At 44.4% G+C, this 27,843-nt stretch overlaps 1 protein-coding gene across 1 annotated transcript; it reads left to right on the top strand.

Moving 5' to 3' along the window:
- Positions 1-118: 118 nt before the first annotated feature.
- Positions 119-22,603, top strand: LOC119405113 (leucine-rich repeat-containing protein 40). The gene is made up of 13 exons (XM_037671908.2): positions 119-458; positions 1,896-2,086; positions 4,373-4,446; positions 5,715-5,844; positions 8,351-8,474; positions 9,383-9,525; positions 10,356-10,619; positions 11,993-12,159; positions 13,088-13,195; positions 15,110-15,220; positions 15,510-15,587; positions 16,250-16,435; positions 22,221-22,603. The coding sequence occupies exons 1-13, from the start codon at positions 293-295 to the stop codon at positions 22,324-22,326; spliced, it is 1,848 nt and encodes a 615-aa protein (XP_037527836.1). The 5' UTR covers positions 119-292; the 3' UTR covers positions 22,327-22,603.
- The last annotated feature ends 5,240 nt before the right edge of the window (positions 22,604-27,843 follow it).

The raw sequence follows: 27,843 nt of genomic DNA, 5'->3' as shown, positions 1-27,843 counted from the left end.
GAGAACACTTCTGGTTACGTTTGATTTGCCCTAATGTTTTGCATCAAGTGGATTTATTTGTTGTTTTTTTTATGATGATCCGAAACTAGGCCTCTTGAGTTAGAGGCTATCATCCAGGTCACGTTTTGTTGCTCGCTTTTTTTATAATGTTGTTGTTTTGAATGTCGTTGCGTGCGTTTTGATTTCGCATGCGAGCCGTGTCGTTTGTAGCGGTTGTGTGCGTGCGACAGAACGCCGATGGATTGAGCGAACGGAGCTTTCTTCATCAACGCTCGTCTCGACGCTACGAGCCATGTCTCGCATCCCAAAGCCACAGCAGCCCAGGCATAAGTTTACCTGGTCCAACCCGCAAGCATGCTTCGACCTGCAAAAGAAAGCGCCCGCGCTCAGCTTAAATATGATCAAGCTGGCGCGCAAGAGCGGAGAACTCAACTTGACTGGGGTCGGCCTGACCGACGGTGAGCGGTCGACGTTTTCACGAAATATCACGCCGCTGTTTTCCTTTTCATGGCACGTTTTGTTGTCAGCGCGAGTGACTTGTTTCAAATTCTTCCCCTACCTTGCTACTTCGTTCTGTTCCGCGTCCTTTCGGGCTGACAATAGCGAAATATATGTGCTCTTCGCTTGTCGAACGTAACTTGTGATCTACCACGGTGCTCTGATATAAACGAATCCCACAGAGCGTGATACATGCGAGCTCCTCACGCCATCTTCATCGGCGCCTGGCGTCGTGGCAAGTGGCTTGAAGAATAAATCCGTAAAATGTCATTGTGGAGAAATCTGTCAAGCGATGACAAATCAAATAGCTCGAAAGCTTCGATTGTTCGTGCAGTTAGAGGCATTTCGCAAGCGCGTTGTGCGAAAGTTCTTTTTTTGCTGCAGTTTCGAATTTAAAGCGTGGTTTCGTTTATGTCGGCGCGGTGCTAAATTTAAATCTGCTGGATCACATTCCCCCTCGCAACCTCGTCGTTTTCAGCCCGTGGGCTCTTTTATTAGTTCGTCCTTGAAGCTTAGTTACGGAAATTCAGCAAGCAAATACGAACCCATAAGTCTGTTGACAGCTGTCACGGTCCACTTGCATTGACGCGGCGCATCTGTCTCTCTTGAACGAATCAAGCGTTTATATCTCGGAACCAATTTGTCATGCGCTGGGCAGCTCGCTCGGCTAAACCTTATATAACCCGAGTTTCTTTTTTTTTTTTTTTTTGCTGCACCGTATAATGTACAGGTTGCTGCGCTACCTAGCAACGTGAGGTTGCTTGCCTGTGAAGTTATTCCGTGCAGTGAGAAGCTGTGCATTCTGGAATTTTTTTTGCAAGACTTAGTTGTGTCGCAGCCAGCTTTTTGCATAATGTGATAAAGCATGCGCAGTGCGTGCTCGTTGTTTATAGTCGGAATCTGTAACAGCTTGCACGTCTGACGACCTGCCGCTGCAGATTAAAATTCCTCTCACAGCTGCAAATAGTGCGTTGTCATTTAATGAAAACGCTTCTGTGAGCTCTAATCTTGTGTATTGTGTTTAGTGGCCTGGGCTCAGAGCTTAGGAAATTAAGCGTGTTGCAACAGCCACACACATCTGAGTTTAACTAATTCCGTTACTATTACGCCTTACTTTTTTCCCGCAGTTCCAGACCAACTTTGGAACATACCGTTGTTTTTAGTTTGAATCTGTAACAGCTTGCATGTCTGGCAACCTGCTGTCGCAAACCTAAATTGCCTTCACAGCTGCCTGCAAATATATGCTGTGATTTAAAATGCTTCCACAAGCTGTTTAATCTTGAGTAACGTGTTTGGTTGCCTGGGCTTAGAAACAAGCAAATTGGGTGTGTCGTGACAACTACATGTATCGGAGTTTAACTAGTTCCATTGCTGCTACGCCTTACTTTTTCCCGCAGTTCCTGACCAACTCTGGAACATAAACAACTTGACGGAGGACGAGAGGCGAGAACTTTCGATTTCGCTCGACGAGTGTGATGGTGATCGGTGGTGGGACCAAGCAGATTTGACGAAGCTGTATTTATCGTCCAATAGCCTGTCCAGCCTCTCGCCTGACATTCAGAAATTTCACGCCCTCCTCATTCTTGAGGTAGGAACCCTAACGATATTATTACTGTGCACCAAACCGAGCTTTAACATAGTTGTCAATTTTATTTTACGTTCATGGCATGTGCTGCTGTAATCATGTGCTATTGGGGGATTCATTTATTTTTGCTCCTGCAGCCTATTGCAGAAGCGGGCACAATACAATGAAAAAGCAAGTAAACGTGTAAGACACAATTGGTATACTCAGGAAAGCTGATTAGGAAGACAAAAACAAAAGAAAGCATGTAAACACTGCCTAACAGATTAATACGCTAAAAATTAATACATTATTGTGGTATGCAACCAATGAACCGCTTGCACCATTTTATGCTGCCAGATATAATATTTTATAAGTTCATGGAAACTCGGTGTACGAGTTCATAGTATGTAGTGATAATGCAATTTCATCTTGTTTACAAACATTTCGTGTAATATTGCATTAAAAGATTGGCTAACGGGCTGGAAGGTGATACAGCAGTATTTCGAGAGCCACAGTAAAAAAACCTCTTTAATAGTGTTGACGGGAAGGTATGTTGTAGTAGTATTAACAAACTTTAGCAATATCTGCAGCATCTTCACTGTTACCACTACCAAGGTGATACCGCTACACTTCTTATATTTGACAGAGCTTTTTCTCACTAATAGGGACTGCAGCGAAAACATTTCAGTGATGTATCTGTGCTTGTAATCAATGGCAGCGCTGTTTCGTCATTGGCAGCCTATTTCATGTCTGTTGAAAGGTGAAAGGCTCACCAAATAATCTCCAACTTGCTCTGTCCTACGCAAGCTTATTCACTTTTATGCCTGCCAGTTCCTCACTCTCATTGATCCACTTAACACTGTGCCATCCTACGTTTTCCATCCCTCAGTATCAATTCCTTCACTTTGACGAACCATTGGTTATCTGTTCTTTGCATCACATGGCCTGCCCAGATGCACTTTTTTTTTTCACACGAACAAGAATGTCGACTACTTTTATTTGTTCTCCGATCCACTCTACTCTCTTACGCTTGTCATTTTCCGTTCCATTGCATGTACGCTGTGTGATTCTTAAGTTCTCAAACTTGCTTGTTGTTATCCAAGTTTCGGCCCAGTATGTTAGTACGAGCACTATACGATAGTTGTACACTTACTGCTTCAGGGATCGTGCTAAGTTGTCAAGCACGAGTTGGAAATGTCTACTGCATGCGCATTCTTTGCTGCATGCATTAGCAAAATATTTTTTTTTTTGTTCACTACTCCTAGAAGGCCATCAGCAATGTGATGCCGCTATACTGGGGAGATTTGTGTAACGCCTGCATGAAACAGCAACTTTCACAGAAACAAAGCACAAGTGAAATCGTAATACCATAGTATCGACAAAGTAAAAAGATCATGTACTCTCAGGAACATGAATACACAACGCATACAACAAATTGCCATAAGGAAGAAATGTCACAGGCCTTTTATACCGAATTTGGCTAATTGCGTGTGCTGTATTCTATTGCTTATTGAATTAGAAAGGCATCCAAATGTGTCATTGATGCTTGCATGTTCATAGTGATATATTACTTTGTGCACCTTGAATAACAGGTGTGATGAAGTGGTTATGGTTGTATGGGATTTTCTTGTACTGGTTAAATCTCTCCTTTATCCTTGCTAGTCACAAACATTTTCCATTGACAAACACCACCTTTGTTGTTGAGTGGAATGACAAGTTTACGTTACGTAAAATTTCCAGCGTTATTTTTATCTCTTTTTGTGTGTGTGTGTCTTCTTGAACCACACATTTTGCCAATGAGTGGAAAAAGTAACGGCCCCACATTAACGCCCTCCGTTAAGCGAAGAAAGTGTCTTGTTTCAAGAGGCTCATTTCATCTGTAGCAAGCGCCGCAGCGAACAATTCTACAGCCTGTTTTTCTTGGCACGAAGTACCTCATTGTCTTTAACACACGTAGACACCCGTAGCGTCCCACCCCAAAACGAGTTCAGCGCCAGCGCGTGTCCGTATGGCGCGGCAATAATTCTCATCGGACGTAGCGCACGGCGGAAGCGAAGGCACGGCGTTTATCTCTGCTGCCGCGGCATCCTTTTTATTTTGTTCCGCTCGGTTGACCCCAGCCGAGAGCTTCCATATGAATGCCTTCCTGGCACACTGCCTGCATTTTGATTTGGGGGATTGCGCGCTAGATGCGACTATTGGAGGGAGGGGGCTCTGCTTTGCTAACCTACATCCTGTTCTTTCTTTCTCATCTGCCCCCCAACCTTGACTTTTCTTTTTTTTTGTAATTTTTATCTCTCTCTACTGCAGCTGAATGACAATGCTCTCACTTCACTGCCAGACACCATTGGAAACCTCCAGCACCTCACAAAGCTGAATATTAGGCAAGCCTCTTTTGCATTCTGTAAGGCGTGGCGTAGTTGGTGCATATTGCGGGCATTTAAAGTCCCTTTGATAAAGAGGCCCCGGAAAAACTATTGTTGAAGCTGTGCCTACTTCTTACCTGATGTTTCTTTTTATTTTTTCTTGTGTGTCGCATTTGCAAGCATTCTGGGTTGTACACTGGGTTAAGTCCTGTGCAAGCACATACTACCTATATACTACTGCTAACTGCAGCCACGCTGTCATAGGTAACCATGCACAGAGCCGTGTTTCTTTCGAGAAGGGGAGGGGCCTTACTTTGGGATGGCAGTTAATGACAATGGTTATTGCACAAATTTCTACAGTTGGTAATAATAATAAATTTTTCCACATCCAAGTGAGCTCCAACATGCCAAGTCATAAAAAAAAATTAAGCTAACATTACGGTACTTTTAGTTAGAAAAAAGATTAGCCCTTATGGGGTTTGTGCGGCAAGCGGTAATGATCCCATGCTTGTCACTGTGTCTTGAGCAACTTTTCAGCGTGCTCATGCAACCGTGCACGCAGCTTCCAAGTCGCTAAGATTTTAGAACGACATAGTTTTGCTACCTATACTTCGTCTCAGAAATGACGCGCACTGCTACTCCATGCGGCCGTGAATATGCGTATTGACGTTATCAATGACTTGGCTTGGCTCATGCATTGAGAGAGTAATGACGCCAGGTCAAGCCACCCATGACGCATGACACTGACTGTAAGATAATTAGATTATTAATTGCTTTTTAATTATAAGTACCTAATTGCTATAAACCCATCACGACTGTCTAGTGTTATGATGCTCGGCTGCTGACCCGAAGGTCGTGGTATTAAATCCCGACCACCGCGCTGCATTTACGATGGAGGCGAAAATGCTTGGGCCCGTGTACTTAGATTTAGGTACACGTTAAAGAACCCCAGGTAGTCGAAATTTTCGGAGCCCTCCACTACGGCATCCCTCATAATCATATCATGGTTTTGCGACGTTAAACCCCCAAAATGATTATTATTATAAGTAATTGTCGTAAAATACAAAATAGTTTATTCTAACACTTCCACTCGCTTTATATTGGGTCTCTAGAACCTTGGCATCAAATTATGTAAATTTCACGCATCTAAAGACAGTCGGTCATAATGCGAGTTGCAAAGGGCTGAGTATGTTTGCTTGCACTGAAGTGAACTGACCTAAGTGTATTAGTTTTCAATGACACAGAAACACGGCAACTTTTTTTTTCTGTTAACCCTTTTCTTTCAGTCGCAACAAGCTTCAGCGGCTGCCCGATTCCTTCTATCAGCTGAAGGAGCTAAGGCAGCTGCTTGCCCACCATAATGATATAGCCGAGCTGAGTGACGACGTTGGCAACCTCTCCCTTCTGGAACTGGTGGTATGTCATTTTCGCTGCAGAGCGTTCTTTCTCTTTCGTGCATGCAGTAGGGCCCAATGCTAGCTTTCCTATAGATGCGATGTTGTACCGTGCATTATTGCCTGAAGTATGGTGCCTAAGAGAGCATTGCTTCGGATGTTCTCGATAGATTCTATGACAGCTCACTGGTGTAATGGCTTTTCCAAGTTGGTTCTTATTGCTAATAGGTATCTTAAGCTCTGTAGCTGTACCATTTCCTGGCTCTCGGCTCTTTAAAGAGAAAATTGGTGCCGTAATGGTGGGTTCTCATGATTGTTATGGGAAGAAAAGTCTACCCTCGTTCCACAAAGTGAACCTGTACTTCGCATTAGCATACTTTTTCTCATATTCTGGCATTGGTGCTTTCGTTGCATCTCAGTCCTAGCTCGCCGTTCAGCTACAAGATCACAAAAGGGACCCGCTCTCTTCATAGTCCCTCAAAGCGATTTAGTACAGAATGTTTTTTTTTTTCCAAGCATCGATACATAATTGATTAGGAGGCAAAAATTATGACAGTACCTTACGAAGATGTGCCGATATAGACATATACATGTACAGGGTGTTTTTTTTTTTAGACAATACAGATTTTTAATAAGAACGCCATGACAGTCAGGCCCCTAGCTATTTGCAAACGAACTCTACGCTAAGGCGTAAAATCTTTGTTGCACCTAAAGTTACAATCAAATGAGCAGTTAACAAAGCTTGTTAATTAACTTTTTACTTATTAACTTTGGGGCTTTGTTTTTATGGAAGAGTTGTACGACGTGACAACTTATGGCATGCCTATTTTTTTAAAAATTGCTAGAAATGCACATAGTTTGAGATAATAATCACCTAAATTCAAGAGCCCGATCGAGGGCATACCGAAACTGAGCGCACCGGGCGCGCAGGAAATCCGACAGCCCTGTTACATCAGACCGGAAGCTCGCGTGACAATTTTTGAAAAAAGGAGCGTCACAGCAGAATATTGTCTGCAAAAACAGCAAGTCGTCTCAAATACCGAAATGGACTGCTTATTCTTTGCGTTTGGTGTGTAGGGCTTATTTGTTTCTGTCGTGCTGTACCCCAAGAAAACCACAATTTCCACTTTTTCTTTCACTGTACAGCTTAAAAGTAGGTGGCAGCCACTGTGGCACTATTTTTCACAGACAAGCGAACGAGTTCGTTGCAATTCTTTCAAGTTTAACAAAGAGACGGATAAGCACTACACAGTCAACGCAAAGAATAAGGGGTACATTTGGGTATTTGGGACGACTCACCGTTTTTCAGACAATATTCTGCTGCGACGCATGAGCTTTCCGGTCTGACGTAACAGGGCTGACTGATTTGCTGCGCTCCTGGTATCGCTTCGATCGGGGTCTTGAATTTCGGTGATTATTCTCTCAAATTACATGCATCTCTAGTGATTTTTAAAAATTGGCATGCCATGAATTGTCACGTTCCATTTAAGCAACGGCCCTAAAGTTAATAATGAAAATGTTAATTAATGGGTTTTTGTTAATGCCTCATTTGAATGTAACTAGGCGCACCGAAATTTTTCCGCCTCGGCATAGAGTTCACTTATTCATTTACGAAGGCGACAGAGGCCTGACTGTCATAGCATTTTTATTAAAAATCTGTATTGTCTAAAAGAAACAACCCTGTACTATATATCATAGGGCAACGTCAGCAGATGACGCAGTTTTGTGCCACGCAAAATGGAAACACGTTCGTTGTGTACGGATGTACAATAGGTAATTGGTAACAAACGCTCTGGGTGATATCACATCTCCATTGTTAATGATTCATGAAGGAAGGCCATCTTATTGAGAGCTCATTTTAGGTACTATGAAAAAGCGTATTCGTACAACAATGAGAAACGTCGACATCGTGTTCATTATCGGCGTGCCACTACAATTAGGAGGGCTGTGGAACAAATCATTTGTTATGTGTATCCCAAGGTATTCGTAACAAGACACTCTTTCTAGAGTAGTTTACTTGCGTAGTTTAACATATTTCTTGTGTTTATTGTGCGCGCATTAATTGCAAGCCATGTTTGGTTGTGCACTGGTAACTGCACACTATCGTAACACAGCGTAAGTGATCGATTTCTTTTCTTCTTGCCAGTTTATTGACTGGTAGAAAAGAAACTGCACATTCATACAACAATGAGGAGCACAAGTTATGTTCATGATTCGTGCCCGCGACGATTGCGAGGGCTGCGAGATCAATCAAGCAGTCGGGAGTCTGAGCTGCGTTGTAATGAATGTGTGTATTCCAAGATAAGCCATCTGTTTCGCGTGTCTCGAGATAATCGTAACAAGACACTTGTTCTAAAATAGTTTGTTTTGACACTTTCGCTTTTTTCTTTCGTGCATTTTGTACTTGCACAATGTTACAAGCCATGGCACTACATGCACATTTGAATGCACCCTAGTAACTGCATGCAATTGCAGGTTAGCGCATGTGGTGATTTCTTTTTTTCTTCTTGCCAATATATGTGCCACAGGACTTGAGCCATAACAAGCTGACCTCGTTACCGGCCATGATAGGATTCCTGTCTCGGGCAGCTAATGTTAACCTCTCGCACAACTCTCTCGCTGAGCTTCCTCCTGAAATTGGCAGCATGAATGGTAAGGCGTGCTGCAGTTTAGAAATTCTTCAGTGTTGTAGATGTGCATTTCAACTTGAAGAGTTCCATCCTTCTTTTTCCTGCTTTAATTACCACATTTTGTTGGGGCTTCAACATTTAGCAGGCAGGGTTTTCTTTTTTCCATTGAATTTAGTAGTACCTTTTCTAATATAAAAATGCTACCATTGTTATGTGTGACTTAATCATCGACAAACAAAAAATTAAAAATTTTTGATTACTATGTAATACAGTTAAAACTCGATCTAACGAAACCCGATTTTACGAAGTTCCCGATCTAAGAAGAAATGTGCATTCCCTGGCAGATACCCATAGGGTTAAATGTTATAATCAACCTGATATAATGAACTAAATTTAAAATGTCCACCAAACCCAATTCAACGAAGTTTTTTTCTGGAATAACTGAGTAAAGAAAGCGATTTCCTTCTAATTTTGGCACACACTGGCTTTTCTTCGAGCGTCTGCTCTAATGCTATCGCGTTAAAGCATCTAGGTGGCCTAGTCATGGCCCTAGCTTTATTCTGACGACGCTGCAAGCCGCACCCATGCACAGAAAAACGGACTCTGCAGTCGTTAGCACTCTTACGTACCACAGGGTGCTGTGGGTGGTGGTTGCTTTCGTTATTTCATGGCTAATGTGACAGATAGCATTAATCATCCCCTAGGAATTTTTTCGCATGCGGTTGTAAGAATGTTTATCCGTTTCATCCTTCTCTGAACACGCCATGGAGGAAAGAAAGGTTCTTTCGCTTCATGAAACGCCAGATCCATCCATTGCTGGATGGATCCAGTGTATGGATGAGTAACGTATAAGTGGGGTTCTGCTGTAGCACACATTTGATAAGTGCCAATTTTTCATAGTAATGCTTTTTTTTTTAATTTTGTCAACAGCCTTGCAAATCCTGGATGTGTCGTCCAACCGGCTACGAAGCTTACCAGAATCCATTGGCTCGCTCTGCCACTTGGAGCAGCTGTTTGTGCAACAGAATGAGCTCACAGCACTGCCACCTTTTACTGCCTGTGCACGCCTGATGGCAAGTTTGAATATGCTTTTGTTTGATATTTCTGAGTCTGCGCTATTATGTGCCTTGCAGCGAATCCTTGTTATTGTGTTTCCAGGTTGTGCTGTAGCAGTTGCCTTGGATGAATTGGTTTCATCTAATGCTGAAGTCACTCTTTCTGGAGAGTTTCTTTTCACATGTTAAGGCATTTTTTTTTAGGCTTGTGTGAAAAAAAATTTTTTTGTTTCAGCGCGAAGTCAAAGCAGATGGTAATTAGTCTAGAATAATTTCGAAGTGAATCCAAATAGTGGGAGGTTTGTAATAGTAATAGAGTGCAATTTATAAGTGTCAAAATATGTTATGCTTTAAAATTTGCCATACTTCGCCTATATAAGCACATACAACGCACTTTTAAACTTTAAAAAAAAATTTAATCAGAGTGCAGGTGATATGCACACTTAACCTTGAAGTGTGGCTTCGCGGCAGCATGGATATTAGCTGAATTTCATGGTGTGGTGGCCTCCCGCTACTATGATAAAATGTGTCACGTGACATCATGTTTTGAGTTACGTGACGTGAATAGGAACCACGGTATGGTCAGGCAGGTTAAAAATATGTCTGTGAAATGCAACACGTTCAAGACGGAATTCTAATGTGAAAAAAAAAAAGGAGGGAAAAAGGTGGATGGGATGGATCTTCAACTTCGGACTGTTTTGTTTCGAACAGACCCACAATTCTGGAGGCGTGGCACTTTCGCAGCCCCAACTGTACGCACTCGTATAACTGCAGTAAGGCTTAAATTGCTCGAAGTGTTCGCTTTCAGCTCTTTCAAAAACTGCAGAGGGCTCCACGTTGCATTTCAGGAGCTTCACGTCGGCAACAATGCCATCGAGGAATTCCCCATCGAGGTGATCGAGACGTTGCTGAGTCTCAAGACGCTGGACCTGAAGTCCAACAAGCTGTCGATCCTGTCGCCGGACATCACCATGATCCAAGGCCTGGAGCGGCTTGACCTGTCCAACAACAATCTCGCATCACTACCCTACGAACTGGGAACCCTGGTACATCTCAAGGGTCTCGGTGTGGAGGGGAATCCCCTCAGGGCCATTCGCAGGGATATCGTCAAGGTGGGCTTACCTTCATGCGTGTCAAATGTCCAGTTACCGCTTCACTCTTCCGCTGTTGCTCGTTTCTGACTATAGTAGTCGAACCCTGGTATACGGGATTGTTGTCTGTATCAAACATTTGCAACATTTGAAGTTTGCAACAATGAAACTTCATTGTGAACAAGGTTCCCATGTGGGAGACAAAACGTCGATAAATATTTTTCACCGTGGTAATAATAATAATGATTGATAGGGTTTAGCATCCGAAAACCACAATATGATTATGAGGGACGCCGTAGTGGAGGGCTCCGAAAATTTCGACCAGCTGGGGTTCCTTAACGTGCACCTAAATCTATGTACACGGGCCTCAAGCATTTTCGCCTCCATCGAAAATGCGGCAGTCGCGGCCGGGATTCGATCACACGACCTTTGGGTCAGCAGTCGAGCACCATAACCAGTAAACCATCTTGGTGGGTCACCTTGGTCAGCATCCATCAACATTTTCATCAATATTTGCAACATTTCTTTGGAAATTGCATCCAAAAGCATAGTACACCGGAATCATGTTGATACTATTCTCACGGGCATTAAGACTAAAAATGTATTATCCGAAAATCGCAATATCCAAGACACGGCCCAAAAGATCACACAAAGTACATACTTGGTGCAGAACCTGCTCTTAAACTTTAAAACAGTCCATCACTTTGCGCTGAACTTCTTGTTCTTCGATGTCCCGCAAGAAGCTCTTTTTTGGAACTCGCAGAAACAAGTAGCAGTTTTATCACTGAACTGTTCATGGTGCACTGCAACTATGTCTCCATTGCAGAGGTCTAGGCTTTTCATGTAGTCCAAGGTTTCATGGCTGCTTGCTTCTAATACTAATACAGGGTGTTAAGAACGGGCGTGTGCTGTGTGTACTGTATGGCAAACACTGATGTACAGTCGTAAACAGTATGAAAGGGAACAACAAATTTGTGTTCAATCAATGATTACTTGTAATTTACCGATATAAATGTGACGTATCGAATTTTAAGAGACACCTTTCGGTTTGAGCATTTAGTGTTATATGAACATTTTGCGCTTGACAACTACAATTATACGCTATGACCTTTTAAAAGGTAATTTCACTGTTCCCGGTCATGTTGCTTGGGACTGTACACTGCAAGCCCACAGCCATTTGCTTATTTACAAGAGCATGTCATCTCCTGCCGTGGCAGATATATCTTGATGGGGTCGAATTTCAGAAACACTTGTTTACCTGAATTTATGTGAGCATTAAAAAGCTCCAGGTGGTCAAAATTAATCCGAAGCATTGCGCTGAAGCATGCATCATAGTCATATTGTTCATTTTGGCACATAATATTTCAGAATTTAACTCTTCTTCACAAGTGCAGAGGGGTACAGTGCACCTGTTGAAGTGGCTGCAAGATCGGCTGGGCGAATCACCAGAAGGTGCTGCCCGCAAGCGGCTGTCCGGAGGGGCGGGCCTCAGTGATGGCTCAGACCTGATTGAGTCCATCGAGAAGTTTGCCCTCAAGACGACCCATGCACTGGAACTAAGGTGTGTGTGCACTGGGGTCTGTCTTTTTGTGACCTTTTGCCTCCTGTAGACCTGCTTGGCACGTGTACACGTTTTGCGGGAGTAATGCTTGTGGACTTGCTGAGATTGTCCGCCGCACACTTTTCTGATTTATCTTACCAAGGTGATTGAATGAGCCGATGCATCAAGTTATCTTTTCTCATGCACAGAGTGTGCTACAGCGCAGCAGTAACATTTTCAACCATATGCGTTTAGTTTATTTTTTGCGATTGGGCTCCACCCAGCAACGTTGTTACCACGACTCAGCGAAGGCGTCGTCGCAATGTTTCCCAAACATTGCGATGTGTTTTTAGAGTGTTCTGATAGCATTTCGCACACGACGCAAGTAGTCGAGTTTGCTCTGCAGCTAAAGCAAGCACCAGCGATAACACTGGAATGGTCTATCACTCATGTGTAAAAGATGTGTTCTGCCAACAACTGACGTGCATGCTCAGTGCTTTCGCTGTGTTTTGAGTGTTACCTCTTTTTCTGGGCATAAGTTCGCCCAATAAAGAGTTCTTTTTTACTGGCCTAAGTATTGCTTTTTTCACCATTACAACCACCTGACAATACCACTAGGAAAATTGACTGCAAGCCATGAAGGGAAGCCAACTTCCTTCTTTACCTGACCAACTTATTCCTATATGTTCAGCAAAAGAAAAAAAATGTTGCCTTTAATGCATCTCTTGCATTTACTCAATGTTCTTATACCAAAGTGCACTGAAAAATAAAATCAATTTTTTTTTTTTTTTAGTACAGGTGGTAAAGAGTTAATCCATACATTACTGTTATGGTGCAATGGTATGTGTTGTTCATTTACTGGCTGGGCACTGAACCCTACACGTTGTTGATGAGAGTTTCAGGCGTGCACAGATGACCGGGGGCCTTTATTGTTTTGTGTGCCTTGCAGCAAGCGATCTCTGCACGATGTCCCCGAGGAGATTTTCAAGATGGCAGCTGAGTGCGATGCCAACACAATCGACCTCAGCAAGAATGCCCTTGAATCCGTTCCAAAAGGGTATGTTCAAATTTCTTCCATGAGAACAGCTAGCAAAGAAATGGTCATAGTATTGAGAAAAAGTCATTGAGCACACCCTACTTCATTTGACGGAATGATTTTGATTGAATGTTATCTACACTACTACAACAATGCAAAACAAGTTGAAACTGTTAACATACCCAGTGGCACGTCTCCACATTGAATGCCTCTATATCCTGGCTAAATCCTTACCTTTCGTGTGTATTGTGCATGCCTCTGTAACGAAGACTGATGCTGTGAATTTGCATGTACAACGAATGAGCTTACTGATCCCTGAGCACCGATTTATTGGTTACGCATGGGTATGAAGGGTTAACTTCTCTTCGTCGAGTCTGCTAGGTAAATACGAGGGGCGTTCATATAGTTCATTTTATCAGTGTGATATACAGTAGAACCCCGCTGTTACGTTCCTCACTGCTGCGTTTTCCCGGCTGTTACGTCGTTTTCCGCCGGTCCCGGCATAGCTCCCATAGGATACAATGTATTGGGAACCCCACTGTTACGTCGTAACTGTCGGACCGTTCCCGTATGATACGTCGCGAAGTGCGCCCGGAGCCGACCGAGTGACTACCAAAGAGAGCGGCCATGGCGCATTTTCACGCAGCTTGGCCTCGTTTGACCGTAATATTAGCCGCATGAGAGGCGCAAGCAACAGAATCTTTCAATTGATGCAAACAAAAGCATGGCCTTCGAGATTCAAATTGCAAAGATGGCGTCTATGACGTAACTGCTCGCGAAAGCAAGGCCTTCGAGATTGGCATTTACTATTGACAAAAGCATAGCCTCTGAGATTTGCATTGCACAAACATGGCGTGTATGACGTAATTGCTTGCGAAAGCAAGGCCTTCGAGATTGGCATTCACTTCTGCCATCGCGTTGGCGTAGACTCATCATCATCGTTATTCGTCGGAGAACGGGAGGAGTTCGAGCTGGTTGGAGCTCGCATGGTCGTGCGTGCAGTCCGCGGTCGGACTCGCCGCGCCAGTCGTGATTGCGTGTGCTTAGTTCTTTCATGCCTACAGCTGTTGGTGTTAAAAAAATCACATACATTGATTACATTTCTGTGGATAAGGCCGTCCTAAGCTCCGCGTTTCTATCCATCGACTAGATCGCGGCTGAGCGCGCCAATTTTCGTGCTGCTCGTAAGAATTGAAATAAAATTCTGTACCACTAAATATTTTGCCGTTTTTCCTGTTTTTCGGCTCTTACATTTCCAGTCTCTTACGTTTATTTCCTACGGTCCCTTCAAAAACGTATCAGCGGGGTTCTACTGTATTCATAAAAGGCTTACATAATAGGCATCGAAATGAGTGTGCATCTGTCTAGTTTTAGCGTAGAGTAAAACTTCTGTTCTTTATGTATTAGTGAGCAACACCACTATGGCACGAAAACAAAAATGGCAGCACCCATCGGAGAAACTCCGGCTCACCCAGCACAGGTGACGGTGGCGCATGCAGCCTCCTTAGGCCCCGAAATTTTTGCTCACCTGCCCCTGACCTCACACGAATGGCTTCTTCCTGTTTCCTGACATGAAGAGCGCATTATGCGGGAACATTTTCGGGACGAAGAAGAAGTCATCACTCAAGTCGAGTTCTTTCTGAACTCTGAAACTGAGGAGTTCAGCTGCAATGGCCTGCAGCAGCTCATGCATCATTGAAAGAAGTGCGTGTTTGGAAGGAAATTATTTAGAGAAAGAACAAACCTTCACTCTCATTTCGTGTTTTTGTGCCGCTTCATGCCAATAATACGAACTTTATGAACGCCCCTCTCATGTGCCTTGCAATGCATGTCACAGATGTGTCGAGAACTGCAGCGTTTTTCTCTGTCTGTTCTTGTGTTGCAAATACTTACCTGCTTCTTTTTTTCTGTTTGCTAATTTATTCACATTCCCAGACTTGAAGCCGCCTGTCCCGTCATGACAGAGCTGAACCTGAGCTTCAACAAGTTAACTGCACTTCCGGGCTTCTTGTGCCTTGCCACCAGACTTACATTCCTGGATTTGAGGTAAGTGAATTTCTTTGAATAAAATAAAACAGCAATGTTGACTATTCTGTATGGAGGTGCTGGTGACTTCATTGAGGCCACCTAATTCAGTGAGCTAGAATAGTTGCAGGATTTACGTAAAACCTCGGCCCAACAGCCGGAAGTTGAGGAATCTGGAAATAAGAACGAGTGAGGTCCTTACTTTCAGCGATGAGAGCAGTTTTATTCCCGGGAAGGCAGAGGTGCACACTCTTGATAAAGAAACTTGTGGGCCACTGCTGGAGTTCATGGCTTTTTTATCATCTTTCAGGAACAACCAGTTAAGCGACCTACCTGGTGAGATGTCGGTGCTGCCCAACGTAAGGGAGGTCAACCTGTCGTTCAACAGGTGAGCCCCAGTTGCTTGTGAAAAACGACTGCACACATTCCTCGGAAGATGAAGCCAAGCCTTAACGTGTAGTGAGATCGTGTCATTTCCATACGTCAAAACAGTCTTCTCTTGCCCATAAGTTTGGCTGCTTAATTACACTGTGGGGCGGCACCTTGATAAGGCCCTGAGCCAGTTGGGTTTTTTTGAGACTTCAAAAAAAAAAAAAAAAACTCACAGGATCTTTTATGCATTCGCCTAAAATGACTTGAAGGCAATAGCCACCTTCTTTTCTTTTTCTTCTCAGTCGATGTATTGATCCCCCTACCCGAAAGCTTTCTGCACTGCAGTCACCATATTACATCATGGTGACGTCACAAATTCTGGTGATCTGTGACGTCATAATGACGTAATATGGTGACTTCCTCACGTGATAATTTTTCACATCACTTGTGTTGACACCAACAGTCGATTTTTGCATTTGACGAGGCATGTCATAAATTTTTGTACGATTACGGCATTGACGTCAAAGTCGTTTGCATTGTGTTGGCATTTCACGATGTACTAATTCATTCCCTCAAAGAGATAGGCTTCCTGCTTCAGTTTTATGCGAAATACGAATGAGCACCGTGCGGCGTTTAGATTTGTTACAAGCAGACTATGCCATTGTGAATGACCCGCAGGTTGTCTCGGATTCCCGAAGTGGTGATGAGCTGGGAGTCGTTGGAGATACTGTTTGTGTCTGACAACAAGATTGAGGAGCTTGACATGACGCAGCTGCAGAAGCTGAAGCAGATTGCCGTGCTTGATCTCAGAAACAACAGCATCCGGCAAGTGCCACCCGAACTGGGCAACATGCGGCAGCTCCGGTAAGCTCTTGGCCTTTTTAAAGCCACTGTCTACTTTGAGCGAGTCAGCAGCTTCAGTCAGTCAATTCGATTTAAACTGTTCTCAGCATTTTATGTTACGACACAAAAGTTTCTTGCTGTGTGCATCTTGCTATGTGCATTTTGCTATGTGTTTTTTGCTGAGTGCAACTGATCCATGTGCATCTATAAGCAGCCCTAGCAGAAGGTCATTTAGCAAGAGGGCACAGATCAGATATGCTATTACCACTTATGCAACCTAATGAGGCCTAGGAAAGCACAGAGGACATTATTTGCAGTTTTTAAAGGGGTCATGAGCCAGCCACTTTTCCAAGTACCGTATTTACTCGAATCTAACGCGCACCTTTTTTCCGGGAAAACGAATCCAAAAATCGCATGCGCGTTAGAATCGAGTACCGAAAAAAAAAAAAGAAACTCGATTATCGTATTGCCATCGACATTTCAAAATGGCCCCCTCCTACGCGCCTTGGCCATTTCTGCTATTTTTTCAGTTCGTACGTGTATAGTGCCGACTCCAAATACTCGACTAGTGTACCACGATGCCGCATTTAAGAGAATAGTTATTACATGTGCAGAGAGACGGATGGAAATCGGGCCGCATCGCGGTCGTTCGGAGTTCCCGAAACGTGCGTGCGAGACTGGCGCAAACAGAAGCAGAAGATTTTTTACAGCAAAGCTTCACGAAAAAGTTTCTGTGGACAAAAGCAGGGCCGGTTTCCCGAAATCGAAGACTGTTGACAGCGACGAGGACTGATCCATTACGCGACTCGTATCGCCGCCGTAGTGGTGACAGTTTTAGCGGCAAGGCCCGCCTTTTGACTTTGTGTTTTACTTTTTTGAAACTTTAGTTCTTTAAAACCCAAATACTTGTTCTTCTGAATGTGCGAAGTTTGACCCCTACGGACTTTTTTTGTTCTTTTCTCTCACGAAAAATGGGTGCGCGTTACAATCGATGTATTACTTTTTTTTTTTTTTTTTGGTCGCGGAAAACGGGTGCGCGTTACAATCGAGGGCGCGGTAGAATCGAGTAAATACGGTAATCTTCGAATGACCTCAGTATCAGAGTTTATTGCCTAACGAATCGATTGCTGCAAAAGTTTCTCAAATCTGTCAAGAATGAGTGGAACTACGGGGTTTATCACGTGCTTTAAGCTCTTTCTCCTCTCAACCCGGCGAACGCGCTTAAAGCTACATAGGTAGGGATGGGATGGGGGAAAGAAGTTACGTCAGCGTGCGTCATGTCCTTGAGCACGCGTGATGAAACTCAATCGCTCTCTTCCATCGTTATTTTTATGCCCGAGTGTGGCTCACTCTGTAAGGGTAGTAGACTATGGAGCGCTGTGCCTGTAGCTGGCGGCTCCCGTGGCAAGAAGTGCATCTGATTCAAAAGCCGCAATTGATTTATTTCGGCAGTTGGCCAATAGAATGTCACCTGCTGTTTGACGTCAAACAGTGGGCACCGGCAGCGCCAAAGCGAGTGAGGACAGGCCTCTGTATGAAAAGAGAGCGCCTGAGAAGATGGCAACTTTGCACTCCACTTGTAAGCTCTCCTTGCCTTGCACGACTGCAAGATCTGGCTGAGATGTTCAGAGCAGTGTCTGCTATCGGCAGGATGCATTTTCTCAACCAGCCCGAGGAGGGGTGGTTCATGACCCTTTTAACATTAGTGCAAAGGTTATGACATAAACGTAAAGGAATTAAAGTGGACGAAAAAGCAACTTTGCTGCTGGTAGGAATTTGAAGGCTGTCAGTTCAGTTGTCAGGAAAATGTGCTGTCACGGCACACAGCACGTTTTGTCCCTTAATAACGGGACAAAATGATAATGCACTGCATAATTACGAGTATCAGTATGACTGCTGTCGTCTACAAAGTATACTGGCAGTCATTCAGAACTCTCTATGACATTGCTGCAGCCCTGAGAAACAACAAATAAAAACTCGGGCCAATTTTCTTTAGTTTTGTCCCCCCCCCCCTCCATTTGGGGATGGGGGTTCACTGTGTCCCAGGGTTTATTGCTGTGTCAGTTTATTTGCACTTATCGTCACTTGCTGACTTTTTCAGGCAGCTGATTTTTCTATTATAATTGACAGAAAATATGATTATAATTAAGTGAGCTTGTTATCCTGCATACCAAGACCTTAATAGACGTTACTGAGGATGTGTCCGCAAAATTTGCGTGTGACCTGCTCACCTTCTTCCTGAAGCTCTAAGATAAGGAAAGAGAGTGCAAAAATTACATAAGTAAATACGGTACAGTCAAATCCCGCTACAACGAAATTGACGGGACGCGCGAAAAAGTTCGTTGTCGCGGAATTTCGTTGCAGCGAAATTTCATCTATAGACCACAAAAGTTAGGAAGATCTGATGATCATGACTCGTCCTTTGGTCCCGGCAAGCGCATGCATTGTCCTTTGCATTTAACTGTCGCTAACTCGGACGCACTTGGCCGCACACCGTGTGAATGTATTTTCTCGCGTATAATACGCACAAAATATACAGAAAATTTAGCGCTAAACTCGGGGTGCGGGTTATACGCGAATTTCGTTGCGCAAGTTGGCTTCACGGCAACGCAATGAAGGCGGCTTTGCGTCAATAGGCGAGTTATATACGTGGGTTATACACGAGCAAATACTATTGGCCTCGAGGCCCACCACTGGAAACGCCGGCGCCACCGTCGGCGTGACGTACTTGGCAGGATCACGTGGTCTCCGCGGCCGCGTCGGCTGCTTGTGGCGCACTGCCGCGTGCTTTGAAAACGAGTTTCAAGTCCCACATGCACTGCGGTCTGTTCAAATTCGGAAGTTTTCTCTCATTTTCTACTCAAATGAAACCATTTTAATAGAGTGGCTGCCTCCGAAGGCGACGAACATGGGGCTCTACCGCTCGGTGCCGCAGCGCCGCGCTTACGCAAAGGAGCCCATGTGTCAGCCTGCACTGGTAACCGCGGGACAAGAAACAGCGTGAAGCATGGGTTGTAAAGCTAATAACCGGCAAGCAGCCATCCGCTACGAGTCTTGTGTGCAACAAGCACTTCCGCGACGAAGACTTTTGTTACTGCGTCGGGCCCGCGATGTTCGGTGAGTAGCAGACAGCGCGCACTGAGACGATGGCTCGCGCGCGCTTCCCGCCGGCAAATGATGCTTATCTGCCACAGGATGGTAAAAGCGCTACATTTTACCACGTGCGATGCCATCTCAGAACCCTCCAATGCGACCTCTTGATCGTCGGCCCCGTGCTCAGCGTCCACAAAATCGGCTGCAGATGCGCAAGTCATTGTTTAGATACGTTGAATTAAAAAACGCACTAGGTCCCTTATGCATTCGTTAAAGATGACTAGAAGGCGAAAGCCATCTTCTTGTCAGTCGATGTACTGATTTTCCCGCGTTACTGTATTTTCTTTCTTTTTCTAGACGTCGCATGCTACTACATGCTCGGTCTCGTAGACTGGTTCTCCTTCCACCAGCAATCTCGAAGTGGTGAAGCTTTAGTCTATGAATTTGTTGATCACAGAGAGCGGCAAGTTCACTGGAATGCAAACGGAACGATAATAAGGAGCATTAAAAAAAGGCGTCGCATTTGCTCACGTTTTGTGTGAGCACCAAACGAAACGAATGCGCTGAATAAAGAAACAGAAGCAGCGGCATTTGCCCGCTGAGAAGACCGATCAATACGCAGTGCGAGACAACTTGTCAAATGACATTGAAACGTACCCGAATTTAGACCGAAAAAGAAAAAAACAAACACTGAATCGTCGGGACGGCAGATTACAAAGTTGTCATGCGCACCGAAGCCGCAGTTGTAAGGAAATTGTTTTTGAACTGCTCTGATAGCGTCCGCGCAACAGTAGTTGTTTGTTTACTCACAAATTCTCATGTTTTGCGGCCTAAAGTTCACAGCGCGGTGCCAAAACGCGCTCGTAGCAAAAGCGAAACCATCAGTACGAACATACATGCAGACGCTCATACATGTAGAGGCACCGTCAGTCGTCGCGAACCCGTGCGATCGCTGGCTTGAGGCTTCTTTCTGTTATGCTCCGTTTGGTTATACAGGCAGTCTACTCTAACGAGATATTTCACATAGTTTGCACTCAGCGAGTGACTACCTTTCACGCAAGAAGCCGGTTCAGGGTCTCCAACGCGGTGACAGCGCGAAGCGGGTGCTCGGTTTTCTGCAAAGAGACAGCGACTGTAGACTATCTTGTGCTTTCAGTTCGTCGAAAATGATTATCTTGACAGTAAAGAACACAGTTCATTTCGAACGTACTTACAGAAATGCCCTGGAGGGCTTCCGCGAGGTGTTTTTGTAGGGCGCCGACAGCAAAACCTATGGAGAACGCGCCGGCGGCATCCTGCCTAGCACGCAATCGAGGCGCGTCCGATAGAGGGCGACTCCGTAACTCCTCGAGGCCAATATGCAGGCTACCCTCGAAGCCTGCCGAGCGCGTAGCGCGCGTAGCGCCGCGAAGGAGCGTGCCAAAGTTCGGTAGAGGCTAAGTGAAAACGAAGTGCCGAAGCTCCGCACTACCACAGTCATAAGCGAGAGAAAGGAAAGTCGAAACGCTTCGTGCCGTTTTACGACTTTGTTGCCTTTAATCTTTCTTCCGGTGTGTTAGCTGCGTACTTCAGCATATTCGCTATCGATAATCGCGACGATAGCGACCGCGGTCTCTGCCGTGGTTTTCTGCGCAGAGCTTCCGGCAAACGGTAGCGACGGTAGTTCCGTTTTCAATCTGTGCGCGCTGGCCGTGCGTGTGCCTTCAGAACTGCGTCGTTGCTATCTGTGATCGCGTCTACCGTGGTTTTGGCCGCAGCATTGCATTGAGTCAGTGCGCGTACGTTCGATGGATGCGCGCGTACTTTCGTGGTCGCCCGTGATCGCGTCGACACGACCGCATTTGTATTCACAGCGGTTGCGGCAGAATGCAGTTACGCTTGGACTAGGTGCGCGCTGGCGGCGCGTGTGCTTTCACGATCGCAGGGCTTGCGCGTGTGCATTCACGATCGCAGGGCTTGTGACGACGAGCAGTCGTTTTGTTTTGAGTGCTACGTCAAAACAATGGCGGGAGTTCATCAACGATTCTTCCGCGGCCCGCACGCGCATCAAACCCGCCGGCAGCATCATGGCGGATGGACGATCTGTCGCCGAGCATCTCAGTGGCGAAAAATTTACCGGGATGTGCGTGAGGTGGCAGAAAGCATGTCTCCGATGAAGACACGGGTCTTGCGATGCGGCCGCACGGCTCTGGCAACGAGAAATGGTCGAGTTTCTAGCGGAATTTCGCGGCAATCCTAGGCAAGCTCCTTTTCCTTATGTGGTGGCACTTGCGAAAACTTCGTTCAAGCGGAAATACCCAGAAAAAGTATTCGTTGTGACGAGACATTTTTCGCATTGTTTTCTATGGGCGGCTGGCGGGGAATCGAAAATTATTCGTTGTGGCGGAAATTTCGTTGTAGCGGTATTCGTTATAGCGGGATTCGACTGTATTCAGTAATTGTTTATATGTACTGTTGGAGCTTCATATAACAAATTAATATAACAGAAGGATTTCTTATGTCTCGGTTATATTGTGGGTGTTGCGGTGTGAATATGTATAACGAAGTATTTTGTATGATCTTGAGCACTCTGTTACGCATTTGACCCTATAATGAGCTTAGGCAAATGGAACTTAACAATGTTCAGACAACTCCTCCAGAACCCACACTAGAAAGCACTTGGAAATTCATTTTGAATCACCTTCATATCGAATTCTTTTTCACTTTTCTGCAGATCTCTCCAGTTGGAAGGGAATCCATTCCGCAATCCACGGCCAGCCATACTTTCCAAGGGCACCCCTGCCCTGCTGGAATTCCTGAGGGACCGTATCCCTCGATGAGCTCACCTGCTTTTTTTTTCAGTGAAGCACTTCATTTCATTCACATATTTATGACTTCGTTACTCGTCGTCACTTCGAGATTTTTGAAGTGCCACATCGCCACAGATTGCCACGTTTTTCTCTTGTTGCTCACAGCAAATTTTCTTTGCCATAGTCGATCCACGACATAGCCAAGCGATCTTTCGAGCAAAAGCTTGTTCATTATGTCTGATGTGTGTTATAACGGAAGGCACAAGTTCAATATTCTTGCCCGTGGTGCATGTTATAACGGAAGGCACAAGTTCAATATTCTTGCCTGTGGTGCATGTTATAACGGAAGGCACAAGTTCAATATTCTTGCCTGTGGTGCTGGAACAGGAGAGAGGGTCAAACGATACTGATCCTCCAGTGCTTTTAGTTGTTGATTAATTTCTCCTATTGTGGCCTATCACTGGCCTCCTGGTTAGCTAGCTAGAGTGCACAACCCGGATAGGCTTTGGTCCTGGGTTCGATCCACAGACTAGGACGGATTTTTTGTCAACCATGAAGCTTTTCTTTCCGAGAAATCTGCATGGATTTCCTTCTGGCTTCGTGCTACAAAAGGGTGAATTGCAGTTTCTCCATTCGTAAGCCTTCCTCCACCTTTCGGGATTTCATGGAACTGATTTAGCGAAATTCTTGTTTGTGTAGAAAGTAGCCTTAATTTTAGGTAGAGCTGTCGGCCAAAATTTTACATTTGGCATGGAAGTGGATTGTTGTTAACCATTACTGCAGTCGGAAATGGTACAGAAGCCACAGGGTTGGGTTTCAGGAAACCGAACAGCACACAGGAAACCTTCAAGGCAATATGCTGAGGTTTACATTGAGTCTGCTAATCACCAGGTGCATGTGCCATCTTCTTATGTACTAAAGAAAGTCAATATGAAAATTATACAGTGGACTCTCAGTAAACAAAGATCTCTAAAACGGAATTGCTGCTTAAATGGCATAACTGCATCTAATATGATTGGTTTCTGCTTGTATTCTGCACCCCTGTTCATCTCTCAGTAAACGGAACTCCTGTTAAATGGAACATACTTGCTGGTCCCTTCAGGTTCTGTTTAACGAGAGTCTGCTGTGTAATTCAGCTTTATTATAATTTTCCTGATGTAATATAAAATTTCATTGTAGTTGACATTATTGTATAAAGTCTGGTGGCCCGTTTAATGTAAATCATAAGCATGACCCAAAGATTGCACGCATAAACACGGTCTTTAGAAAATTAGTCACAAACTATCCGCTCTCTCTACAGACGAACTTGATTTTAATGCAGAATCTTATTATGCTGCCTTATTTTGACACTGTTAAGCAGCTGTAATGAAGTAGGCATCACTGAGGGCACACATTTTTTGTCCACAGTAATTACGGCTCACATATAAGAAATTTTCTTGCTCGCAAGCTTTGGCGTCTATGCCGACCTCCTTATTTAGATGCCAAATACATTTTAAATATGCTTTTTCATGCTTTTCAATGTTTCTAAAGCTATTGCAGCCTCAAGTTCAGTTGCTGACTTCATATACTTTGCAACCATTGTTACTTGTGTTTTCTGTAATAGCACTAATATCGTGCCATTACAGAAAAAAAAGAATAGTGGTTGCATTGTATTAGGTTCCAGTAATGGCACCGATAGGTACCCATATTGGTACTGAATATAGGTACCCATATTGGTACCCATATTGGTACCCATATTGTAGGTAGCCATATTGGTACCCATATTGGTACCAATATTGGGTACCCATATTGGTACCCATATAGGTACCCATATTGGTACTGCAACGAAACAAGTCTTCGTTGCACACCTTTGGACAGTTCTTCTTGCAGTTTTTAAGAACTTCTGGGCAACAAAAATGAGCACAAAAATAAGCAAAAACAAACTTTTGCAACACTAGGACCTGTTAGTGCATCAGTTTGCTTCGCAGCACTAAATAGCTTCTCTGACCTAAAAGGATTTCAGGACACTTACTGCATTATGACCGTACGGACCTTGTGCAATACATTTTTTTTAGATTAGGCATGTGTGTTGTTCTTTGTACATTTTACACTGAAATGTCGCAATGTTGCAGCAATATTCGTACACACATTACTTTTTTGACAATGCTGCCAAGTCGCAGTTTGGAAAACTCCATTGTTGGAAGAATACTAAACAGTGATGATTTGTTCTGAATTTGTTTTAGATGTTTCTCAATGTCTTCCTTATTATTTTTCAACTACAGCTCAAAATTTGCCTTCTGCAGTCATGGTTTAATGAAAGTAGGAATATGAAGAGGGTAAAGCAATTGGTTTACTAAAGCTGTGTCAGACTTCAAGATTATGTTTTGCTTACATGAGCACATTGTTTTGCTTACATGAGCATACTCTCAAATAAGCCCTTTAGTGCATCTTAGAAGTAGTGACAAATTGATTGATTTATTGATTGAGCTTATTTGCAATAAGCAAATGGCAGTGCATGTGTCACCCTTAGAATTAAATTGAGGTGAGGCCTCGAATATTTCCAAAGCTTTTTGAAGAATTTTATTTCGGCACATTTACTGGCAGCCTACATCACCAGAATGTCACTGAAAAGTGTCGCTAAAATTTAAAAAAAAGACAAAGTTGTCATTGAGGCACTAAAATGTTGCTGAATTTGGCGATTTTCTCCCCACGCTACTGACATTGACGAAACCGTGCTGTTTACAAGAGCTGAAAGTCAAGAAAGTTCAGATGAATGCATGGTCAAGGGGGGCCTAACAACGCAGCAAGACGAGAAGGGCAGCATAGGTCTTCTGTCATTTTTTGGGCTGGTGTTGTTAGCTCAGTTGTGTACCCCTGTTATAGTGTTGCTTTTAGATGCTCGGTTAGGCTCTCCTACAGTGTATAGTGGACTTATGTAACTAAGAAGGGCATTAACAGTCTAAAAAGGCAGTGTTGTCATTAAGGTGACTAAAGCCTTGCCAAATTTACCAACTGGCTCCCTAAATTACTAACACTGGTTTGTAGGTTTCACCTCCAACTGCGACAGCTTTGTTGATGGAAGCCAAATGAAAAAACAATTGTATAATTTTAAGCTTGGGTACTTCAAAGTAACCTAGGTAGTTGAAACTAATCTTTCATAGCATCAGTATTTGTTAAGGTGTTAAAACTAATTAATTAATTGTATCTTCATCTAATTTTACCATGGGGAAAGCGCATTGCATGAGTTGATGCTGACTTTCTTGTTGATGGGACCCTCATGATGGTTGACAGCCAGTACTTGCATATCTTCAGTGCATTCTAAAAGAAATCTTTCATTGCATGCATACATGATGAGATTTAATTTAGGCTTTTGGTTAACTACTTTCTTGTAGGTTAGCCTCACTGATTGTTGCCACGGTAAATGGTAGAGCGTATTGTGGAACAGTATTGTTGTTGAACTGTTTTACTGATGGACTTGTTAATGCATCCATGGGTATAGTCGTACGTCAAGTTCCTGTTGCTGTGTACCAAAGGAACAGTTGTGTGTGTTGATGTTCCCATGTTGAGGCTCTGTGTACCAAAGGAACAGTTCTGTGTGTTAATGTTCCCTTGTTGAGGCATATTTGTCATGCTGTTTGGGCTTTATTCAGAGTAGAGTGGAAAAAAGTTGCAGACGATCCCCAAGCATGTTCTTCGTGATGAGAACACAAGAGCGTTTCTTTTGGCTAGGTTGTTGTTATAGAGGGGTGCTGCAAAGTCCACTATAGGGATTCCACTCTCCTGCATTGCAGCTGCGGGTGGTTGCTGCGACAGTTGTTGGCGCCGGAGTCAGTTCTCCAGTGGGAGAGGTCACACGCTTTCCGGACACGACTTTTACGGATGCCCTTAGGGTGCGCGCTTTTGCCAACCTAGCCAAGAAATGCTGTCACGTTAATACTGCGTGTGTTGTGTGCTGTTTGCGAACCTCTTGACACTTTACAAGTGAGGCAGGGTGCTGGATGGTAAAGCTGTATTTTAGACTTCTAATTGGATTAATGGTTCGAGCTTCCTCGCTGCTGAGCGCAAGAGAATTGCGCTGCTTGCTGAGGAATGTGGAACATGTCAGAGGAAGAGTCATGTGCAGATTTCTTCCATCTCAATTCTCACTCTTCCATGCACCGCAACATGACTGTGTACACGTTATGTTTTAGACATGTTGTCAGCAGCTGAATGCTGTATTTTTGCACGCGCAGACGGCAGGGAAAATTCAAACTTAGCTTAAACTTAACTCCGGTGTGTGCCAGTGTTTCACTTCTAATTCTGCTCTATAGTAATGCATTTTACGCTGCAGTGAAACGGCATGCGAAAACGAAAACCTGTGTGTTAATGTGGTTCGCAGTGAAGCGATGTCATTCTCCGTCAGGTCGTTGCAGGGAAAGCACTTGCACTTGTCTTGTGGCCTTCTTCGTCTTAATTTATTGTGCTTAATTTATCATGCAACTCACCCAGCACTCGATTCTTCCAAGAAAGCAGAGTGTTTTTTGATATTTTGCTTTGTGCTGGCAGTTGTCCAGGGTTCTTCCTGTTAAAACTCTAATGCTGTTTAGTTATTTGAGTGGGTCGTTCGCAGGAATAGTGACTAATGACATTTGTTTCCCATCCTGAATGTTTTGGTGGAAGTGCATGTTAATACTTGCGGAGACATAAGCCCAAAAATAGCGTTAATCTCATTTCAGGTTTGACGAAATATGGAAGGTGCAGTTACGTATGGAAGAATTTACTTGAGAATAGCATGAAATTAGGCAGAGACCATTATTTAAGCATTTACAAGTTTTAAGTGCGAATGCACTTTATAAGCGACCCTGAATCCGCCGTCCCATAGCAACGGCGCGAGGAGCGGAGAAGAGCGTCTGTAGCAACGTCGCAGTGACGTCACGCCCCACGTGACTGCGCGCGCTCCGCCCTCCGCTCCCTGGCTGCGCGCGCCCCGCGCATTGCCTGTGGTGATGAAGGCCGGCGGCGAGACGCCGAACGAAAGCGTGCGAAGCGAGCCGAGCACCCCGAAGCCGATCTGGCGCGGGGACGCGCGATGCTTGAGCGAGCGCGGGCCCTCGAATTCGATCGGCCGGACGCGCGCTTCAAGCGAGACTTCCTGGACCGCAGCTTCGGATATAGCTGCGCGGTGTGCGATCGACTGTGGTTCGACAACAACCTGAGCCCCATCTCGGGCGTGCGCAACGCCGCCAACAAGTTGAACGCGTTGCGGGTTCTTTGGAACGAGTTCGAAAGACAGATCATCATCATCAGTAAAAGTGCTTTGCACTTAAAAACGGCCAGACCTCCGTGGGTCGGCTGGCGCGTGCTCTCTCGCTGCCGTCTCCGCTCGGCTCTGCAGTTTAGTCGCGCGCGCCCCCTCATAGCATCACCCCGTGCTTCGCACTTCCTCATACTCCCCTTCGGGGAAATGCGGGTTTTTTTTCTCAAGTCTTCATTCGTATTTATGAGCATGAAAGAACTGCACACATGGTTGTTGATGCTTGCTTTTACTTAAGTGTTGGGTTATTTAAGCTAACCTTGACACCATAGTGA

This window comes from Rhipicephalus sanguineus, chromosome 9, assembly GCF_013339695.2.
Source record: "Rhipicephalus sanguineus isolate Rsan-2018 chromosome 9, BIME_Rsan_1.4, whole genome shotgun sequence".
NCBI classification, from domain to species: domain Eukaryota; kingdom Metazoa; phylum Arthropoda; class Arachnida; order Ixodida; family Ixodidae; genus Rhipicephalus; species Rhipicephalus sanguineus.
This window is presented reverse-complemented; position numbering and strand designations above follow the sequence as displayed.